This window comes from Arachis stenosperma, chromosome 1, assembly GCF_014773155.1.
Source record: "Arachis stenosperma cultivar V10309 chromosome 1, arast.V10309.gnm1.PFL2, whole genome shotgun sequence".
NCBI classification, from domain to species: domain Eukaryota; kingdom Viridiplantae; phylum Streptophyta; class Magnoliopsida; order Fabales; family Fabaceae; genus Arachis; species Arachis stenosperma.
Window position 1 is genome coordinate 123,112,940 of NC_080377.1, and position 9,197 is coordinate 123,122,136.

Below are 9,197 nucleotides of genomic sequence, written 5' to 3' on the forward strand. Positions count from 1 at the left end.
TATTCCTTCTTCTTCTTCTTTTTTTCAGATTCTCATTTTGGTTTGTGATTGCTTTGAAGGGATGGAATTTTTTAGTTTGTGATTGTTTTGAAGGGATGAGATTTTGAGGTATTAAATTTTTGTTCTTCTTCGTTTCAGAAATGAGATGAGATGAGATGATATGAGAGGGAAGGAAAGGGAAGGGGGCTGCGATGAGAGGGAAAGAAAAGGGGAGAGTGTGCGTTGGGAGCTGCGATGGGGAAGGAGAGGAAAGAGGGGTAGCGATGGGAGGGAGGGATTAGGGTTTGGGGGTGATTTACCATGTCAGCAAAATACGGTGGCTATGTCAGCATTGTGCTTGCCGGAGATTTGCTCCGGCGAACTCGGAGACACGCTTGTCAAATTTTAAAATTTTTTAGGGATTATTTTGTCAATAACAAAAGTCAGATACCATTTTGGCAGCGCCAAAATTTTTTAGGTACCGATTTGATATTTACCTCTATATATATACATTGAGAGGTGAGAAGATTGAGGTTTGATTTGGTAAATTTTTTTGAAAAAATATAATTTTTTTTTTGTGTTTGATAAGTCAATCGGTTTATGTATTTATTTTTGTAACTTTTAAAAGTTAGGATAATTTTAAAAATATCTAAAAAAAGATTTTTTTAAAATTAATTTATAATTATTAAAATTAAAAAAAATAATATAATTTTATATATTAATTAATATTTAAATTTAATTTTTATATTAATATTTATTATAATATTTTTAAATTTTAAAAATTAATTTATTAAATACATTTATTATTATTTATATTTTTTAAAAATTATTTTTAATTTAATTTATTAAACACAGATGCTACCATTTTAAAAAATTAACTTTTAAAATTAATTTTTATAAATTATTTTTAAAAAATAAAAATTTTATGAAACTAAATCTAAAATTCACTTTCACTTGCTACTATATGCATGCTGTATTCAGTATTTGCCTTTTTCCCTTTCCTCCTTTTCATTAATTTCTGCAAATGTACAAATGGTACAGTTTATAAATTAACTATTTGATTGAACGAGAGGAACTATTTAACTGAATGATGGTAAACAGTGACGAATTTAAAAATTTTAAACCGTGGAAGTAAACATGTAACATATAAAAATAATAAAAGAATTTAGAAATATATCAACGTATATAAAAATAAATGATATACAACTTTTAAATATTAAATATTTTTATTTATTCATTATAAAGATTGACATATTGATAAATAATAATATGATTATTAATTCACTTTTTTATAAATTAAATATAATAATAATAAATGAGATTAATTAAGATGATAAATAGATTATTTTTAATCAATAACAAAAATAAAACATATTTTTGTTTAATCTGATTATGATGATCATGATCATGAACACTGCTCCATGCTAATGCTACTTCTTCATTTCCAATTTTTTTAACCTCTTTAATTTGTTCGTTTCTGTTTTGTTTTTTTATTCGTTCTCTTCGCCTAACTAGTGTAATTAACGAGTCAAATTAGGTTTGATTTTGGTTAATAACTACTAATTAGGGTTACTACTGCTTCTACATGTACCACCGAGAAGAAACATGTCTTTCTAATATTTCATTTCATTCCTTTTCGAAAAAGTTTTACCCGTATTGGATTTAATTTTTAATATCATGTCAATTATGTTTGTTCTAGTATTCTTACAGTGGGCAGATTTTTTTTTTCAGACTTATTTAAGTTACAACCTTGATCTAAAAGAAGGGTAGAGCTCGATAAATGAGGATCCAACCTCATGCTATCTGCTCTGAGCTTCTCATTTTCCACTCTAAGCTGTGAGTTCTCACTTCTTTTAGTTTGAGCCTGCAATAAAAGTTAAGTTATTTAAACACATACACTTTGTTTTTAGTTTGCTTTATCAACATCACGTCCAATTGTATTAAAATTTATCTTCACTTGAGTGCATTTTCCTCTTTGAATATTGAGGACTCTGTATACTAATACTATAGTTTGCTGATATGCAAATTGCAAAGAATACCTTATCCTTATATGTACTGTTAGTTGTTGAATTTTCTTGTAGTGTACTGTTGGCTGAATATGTACTGTTAATTGCTTAACTATAAGTTTTTTTATGCTTTTATCTTCTCATCTATTTGTTGACCTTGGCAAGTTTCTTGCCTCATTTCTACTTTTAGGTTGAATATGTACTATTGATTGCTTAACTTGCTGCTTCGTCATGAGTTTTTCTTTCAATTTCCGTAGATAAATAGAAAAAACTAAGTATATGTGTTCAATTCAATTATTGTAGGAGCTGACCTTTTATTTTTCTTAGTTTCTACAAAAATAAAGTATGTGCTAAATTAAGATAGGTATGTTATCAATGGTGCTAGATAAAAAAGTACGAAGGGGAGCATATGGTTGTGACTTGTGACCTTGTATAGGGACTATTTCTTTTGTTTTTGATTTATGTTTTTTGTTCTAATGGCTAAATATGCATTATTGCGAGACCTAATTAAAGTTGCCTTGCCATTTTCATTTTTAATCAATTTGGATTTGGAATTGGATTTGTTGGACTTAATTAAAGTAGCCTTTATAACATGCACTAACACAAGATTATTTAAAATTCTGCAGGACAGTGGTAAAAATAATGGAGCTCATAATAAATTATCACACTATTCATGAAATTTGATATTTTATAACTAAGTATATAAAAAAAAGTAGATATGTGACACTTGTTGGAATTGCAATTTTTATTTATTTGTTATGGCTTTACTTTTTGGTACTTTATCTTCAAAGTCTACTTTTGTGGTGACAAGTTTATGTATATGTTGGATTAGTTCAGTATACATAATTATTTTGGTCTATGATTTTAAAATTATATATGAATTTTGCACGAAATATTAAGAAGATTAATTAAAAAAATTCTGACCAAATTTATGGCCACGCTTAAAAAAGGTGGCTATATCTTAATGTTGAGCTCAACAGGCACGCTTAATAAACGTGGCCATAGCTTGGCAACAGGTACGCTTTAAAAGTGTACCCATATCTTCATCTATTGGCACGTTTTTTAAGCGTAGCTGTATCTTTTTGTATTTATAAATAGCCACGCTTTTGGAGCATAGCCATCTGTTTACCCTATTGGCACGTTTAAAAAGTGTAGCCGTATCTTCTCCTATCAGCACGCTTTTAAAGAGTACCCAAAACAAACATTCTGGAACGCTTTAAAAGCGTGGCGATATATACACTTTTCGGTACGCTTCTCAAGCGTAGCTATATGTTAAGACCTATGGCTACACTTTTTAAGCATGCCAAGAGATGAAATCGTGCCAACAAAAAAAGCGTGTCGATAGATCCATAAAAGCGTGGCGATAGAGCAACTGGCACGCTGATAGATGTGATCTTTCAAAAGTGTCCTAATAGCTCAAAAACCGTGGCAGAAAGCTTATTTTCTTTTGAGCATATTAGGAATCGGCCAAGGTATGGTTTCGATTTTCTTTAGGTAATATCTAATGTTTCATGAAACTTAGGCTAGTGGACCATAGGATAGGATTGAATTGGATATATGGCTGTTTGAATTGTGTTTGTGGTATATGCATGTTGATGGAGATTGAAAAAATTGTATGAGTTGTATGAATTGTTCTTTTTATATGAAGTTTATGTGATGACATGAAGTTGGTATTGATGATAAGTTGTGATATTTGTTAATGTTGGTGATAATTAATGATGAATATTGATGTTGATGATGGATGGTGAGTATTGATATTGTTAATAAATGAGGAGGATTATGAGTTTTGATAATGATAAATTGGTGTTTGGATTGATAAGTGTTGAAGGAGTTGATAAATTGAGATATTAAAGGTTGGATGTTGTATAGTTGAATAATGATGGAATTTATAAGTTTTGGGGTGATTTAGGTTGAATTTGGAGTTGTTAAATAGTATAGATGGTTGATTGATTGAGAAATTATTGGAGAGTGCACATTATGGGTTTTGGTTTACTTTGATATATGTTTAAGTTGGTTTGGTTTGAAGTTTTGAAAACTAGACAATTTTGCTAAACTTTGTAAAACCTTGTTTTTGATGAATTTTGACGAGGCATAACTTGGCTTCCGGACCTTTATTTTTTATGAAACTAAATTTTAATGAAAGTTAGGTCCGAGAGCTTTAAGACGTTTGAAGAACGAATGGAAAATATTTTAAAACGAGAAAGTTATGCGCGTTTGAAGTTCGGTGCAAAAATCTAAAATTCTGCAGCTTTAAAATTTTTCTAAGTCTAATACAGCATGCGTACGCGGACCTGTGCATGTGACGCGGACAATCTCCACTGTTTGAGGGTCTCGCGTACGTGGACACTAGCATGCATATGCGAGCATGTATTTTGTTGGCATGCGTACGCGAGCATGTATTCTCTTCTGGTTGGGATTCTCGCGTACACAAAGGAGGTGTCGCGTACGCGACCACCATTTTTTTTCTCCTTGTGCGTACGCGGGACAGAGGTTTGCATACGCGAGACCCCTATTTTGCTGAAAATTTATTTTTCTTCACTTTAAAGGTTCCTCTAACTTTCCAAACTTCTTTAACTTATGTTTAAGACTTATAAATAGTGTTTTGGCTGTGAGGCTATTGAGGATGAGTTAAATGACTTAAGATTATATATTTTCTATTATGAATTTAAAAGATGGTGGCTTAGGTTTTAAAAGATTATGGGTAAGGTTGATGAATGTTGAGTTGTGAAGTATTAAATTGAGGAAAATTTGAGAAAACGACAATGCTTGTGATGGATTTGAGAAACTAAGAAATAATGATGTTTATAATGAGGTTGGATCTTGGAAAGGAATGATGAGCCTGTTGGCTATTGAAAGAAGTGTGTCAGACACTCTATCTTTAGAACGATAATGTGCAAGGTATTATATTCCTGGGATGTTGAAACTTGAGAGTTGAGAATGGATAGAGATGAGGAGATGGTGAATTTGTTGGATATGGAATGAAAGTGTGACAGGCACTATATCCTTGGAATGATAGTGTGCAAGGCACTACAAATCCCTAGGGTTGAATTATGATTGATAACGAACCTTTTCTGCTGCAAGAGTGTGTTAGGCACTATATCTTTGGGTTAAGCATGCAAGTGTGTCGGACACTATATCCACGGATCTACAGTGTGCAGGGCACTATATCCCTGGGTGCGCAATAATGTGCAGGAGGGCACTATATTCCTAGCGTGGCAGAAAAGTTACATCCGAAAGGATGTGTCGAATTAGCATTTATGGACTGACAAGTGATATCACGAGCCAATAAGCAGGCATTCATCTTATGCATCTTCTATGTATTTGTTTGCTTTGCTTATCTTCAGTATGCCTAAATGAATCACATGCCTACTTGCTAGTTGTTTTACTTGTTGTACATGTATATTACTTGTGTTTTACTTGCTTGCATTATCTGTGATTGTCTGGTGCTGAGGAGGTTAGGTAGGCGGTGACGACAGGATCGCATGGAGGATAGGTTTGTAGAGGTTGTGCGACAGTGGTGAATAGTTTTAGTTAGAAATTCCTTAAGTTATATTACCCTGATTATGGTTTAAGTTATTTATTTATTTTAAGTTTGAATATCTGTATCGAAGTGAAGTTCTAGGATTGCCTTTAGCGTCCCGGAACCTTATATCTTATTTATTGGGCACTGTTACCATATTGAGAACCTCCGGTTTTCATACCATATGTTGTTGTTGTTTTTCAGATGTAGGTCGCAACCCAACTCGGTGAGTTTGCGGACATGGTGACAGAACGAAGGATGGTTTCTCTTTTGTTTTATTCTACTTTACTTTTGTGGTAGTTATTCTCTCATCTTTTGTTTAACTCTTTATGTCTTAGTGACTTTTGCTTTTTTAAACTTTGAGAGATAGGAAGTAAGCCTTTTTTTATAAAATTTTGTTGTATTTCTTGTCTAGTCGGCCTAAACTCCACGGGTGTGACTAGTTCCTTTTGTATATTATATATATTTACTTTGTTTATCTATTAGCTACTACCTTGTATCTTGGAGTTTTATTGCAAGGTTGTATATTTATATGTACCGTTCTTATCTTGTCTAGGCATTTAATTATTGTGTGTGAACACTTCGTGCTTTGTAATTTTGTTTTATGCGACTTTGAACTTTTATTCCTTTATCGGGCTCCTAGTATTACTACTTCTTTCTATATATATAGTATGGTATGATCTTTAAAACTGTCGTGACACTTTGTTATCCATCGCTTTATGTCTAGAAATAAAGTTTAAGGTAATAGGATGTTACATATATTAAAAATTAATTATCAAGTCAGTCATTAATATAAGATATATATTAAAATATAAAATATATATTTAAAATTAGTTAAATAATAGTATAATATCTGTACAATTATATTATGTTTAGATAAAAATTATTTTTGTCATTATTATATTTATACTACTACACAAGCACACATTTTATTTTATTTTTTAAAAAAAAAACCACACAAATTTCAAATATGAAGTGAAGATGATGATAGTAATAAAAAAGTATAGGCATATCATCCATGGTTGGTGGGATGAGTGAAAATATCTGAGGAGTTGGTCTATCAATTTGATTTGTTGGTATGCCTTAATTAATGACAGCATTTGACCTCAATATATATACAAATAAAATTACAAAAACCTAACCCTTTCTTTTCTTATTATTGGTAAATTTTGCTAGACTAGTAATATAAATAATAAAATACAAATTTAAATCAACCCATTATTCCCAAGCCTTTTCATGCACGCATAGCCTTACTTTGCTTCCGTACTATCAATCAGTAAATTTTACAATATATGTGGACATGAAATTAAAGGAGGAAAAGATTGATGCATTGTATGTATGAAAGTAATAATATATGGGGTAGTCATAGTTTTACCATGTCCGATATGGTAGTACGAAAAGGATTAGGTCTGATTTGGGAGTATGTAGAAAAGTGTGATTGTGGGGGAAAAAGACAAACCCTAAAGTGTGTCCCTTGAAACGTTCACAGTCATACAACCCATGCAGTGCTTCACCTAAAAGCTCTCACAAAAGTTAAATGCCATTCACACCCCCTTCTCAACTCTCAACCATCGTATAAACATTCGTATATTGCATCCATGATGGCTGGACACGAACCACTCAAGCCCCGCCAAAAATGTTGCTACCACCAGCTGACACATTTACACAACAAGACAAACACAAATTTATGCATATATCAATTTAGTTAAAATGATAAATATTAAGCTTAAAAAAAAAAGAAATTGGAATATTGGAGTCAAAGGAGGGTTGAAGACCCCTACCATATTTATTACACTTTAATTAAGTTGGAACTAATTAGTCGAGAGAGTAATTCAATTGGAAGGGATAAAACACAAAAGGACAAAAGCTTACTCATTTTTTGGCTGAAAATGAAAAAGTAAAAAATGGATAATGAAAGGGAAGCTAAAAAGTAGGGGGTACGTGGCAGTTGGATGGGAAAAACAGTAAAATCTTTGTTACTGCTCCATAGCTGTAGGGGACCCACTCTCACTCCTCTCATGGTACTATTCCCTTCTTCCTCCTTCTTCTTCCTTTTCTCAATTCCTCTCTGCTATTTATTCAACTAATTTGGTCTCCTACTATAGGATCTTCCACTCACCACCACCACCATAGAATGAAAAATGGTGGGTCTGAGTGTAGTGTTGGAAGCGCAGAAAAGTGTTGGTAGTAGTAGCACCACCAAGAAGCAGATTCCTCAAGTCATTAATAAAACCACCATGATGCTCACCACCACCACCACAAACAACGACACTCCTTCTTCTTCCTCCCTTTCTCCGTCTTCTTCTTCTTCTCAGAACTCTTTTGCGTTTCAGGGACCCACAGCCACTACTTTTCTAGAACAATGCTTTCTGTGCAGGAAGAGGCTCTTGCCTGGCAATGACATCTACATGTACAAGTGAGTTAGTTAGTTACTTCGTTCTCATCTTTATTTTCTTCTGCTTCTGCTTTCTATTCCGTACAAACCTAGATCTTGTAAATAGTGCTTTGTATGATTTTATCTTCCTTACTTGTTCTCACAAAAATATTCAGATCTTTAATTATTAAACAAGGTTGAAGCTTATTATATTGTTTAATGTTTATTAACGAATGAATAATATATTTATGCAGAGGTGACAGGGCTTTCTGTAGCGTGGATTGCAGGTGCAAGCAGATTTTCATCGACGAGGAAGAGGCTGTTACCAAATCCAACTGTTCCTCTTCTTCTTCTTCTTCTTCAACCTCTCCTCATAATCATCACCGCAGAGCAACCACGACAAACAGACCTCCTCGGCATGGTGCTGGTGGCGCTTTTGCATACTGAGATGACGATCGTGGTGAAAAAAAACAAAGGAATAATAGTAATAATAATATTAGAGACTAGAGAGAAAACAAGCAACAACAATGGGTCATTTTTTCTTTTTTCTATTTTGTGCCAGTTTTGCCCTTGCTCTGCCTTGGTTAATGACTTCATGGCCCTTGTCCTTTTGCTTCCTAGTATGAGGCCAAAATGTCCTTTCAACTCTTTTTTCTTTTTCTTTTTCTTTTTTGGGCTCCAACTTATTATTATTACATCTGTGAAAGGTGAGACCGAGATATCACATTCTCTATTGTGCCTCATCTAATAGTGCTTCCCTTTAATTTCTTCCCCAGAGCCAGAAATCAAACTTGAGGTGTTTTGTGATAGATGAAATTAAGGTTAATTATTTATGGTATCTTATATATGCTTGCTTATTTAATTTGTTTAATGTGGTTTAGTTATAGTTACAGTAATTAATAATTTATTGCATACCACCAATGTTACTACTTAAGAGGTATGTGGGTATTGGACGGTGGTACATTGGTACTTAGAATATAGTATATGGTGGTTGATTGGAAGCTGTGGCATGGCCTTGGGGATTGTGGCAAGTAAATGGCGGTGTTTGTTTTTAACCAAAATGACAATGCATAACCACATTCATCAATATACTTCATTCACATCATTTCGCAGTGGCCATAGCATATAGCATACTGTCTATGTGAAGTTTATGCATATTGTTTCAGTATTTAATGACCAGCTAATCTAGTATGCTAATTGGATAGGAGAAAATAGATCATCTCAGTTTTTTTTTAATAATTAAAAGAGTAAAATATAATTTTTTACTATTAATTTTATAAATAAAACAAAAAAAGTTATAAAAAGAAATTATTGAAGA

General features: G+C 32.6%; 1 protein-coding gene across 1 annotated transcript; it reads left to right on the forward strand.

The window, feature by feature from the left end:
- Positions 1-7,619: 7,619 nt before the first annotated feature.
- Positions 7,620-8,727, forward strand: LOC130945974 (FCS-Like Zinc finger 15-like). The gene is made up of 2 exons (XM_057874661.1): positions 7,620-7,921; positions 8,134-8,727. Exons 1-2 carry the CDS (start codon positions 7,647-7,649, stop codon positions 8,324-8,326), a joined length of 468 nt encoding a protein of 155 aa, XP_057730644.1. The 5' UTR covers positions 7,620-7,646; the 3' UTR covers positions 8,327-8,727.
- The last annotated feature ends 470 nt before the right edge of the window (positions 8,728-9,197 follow it).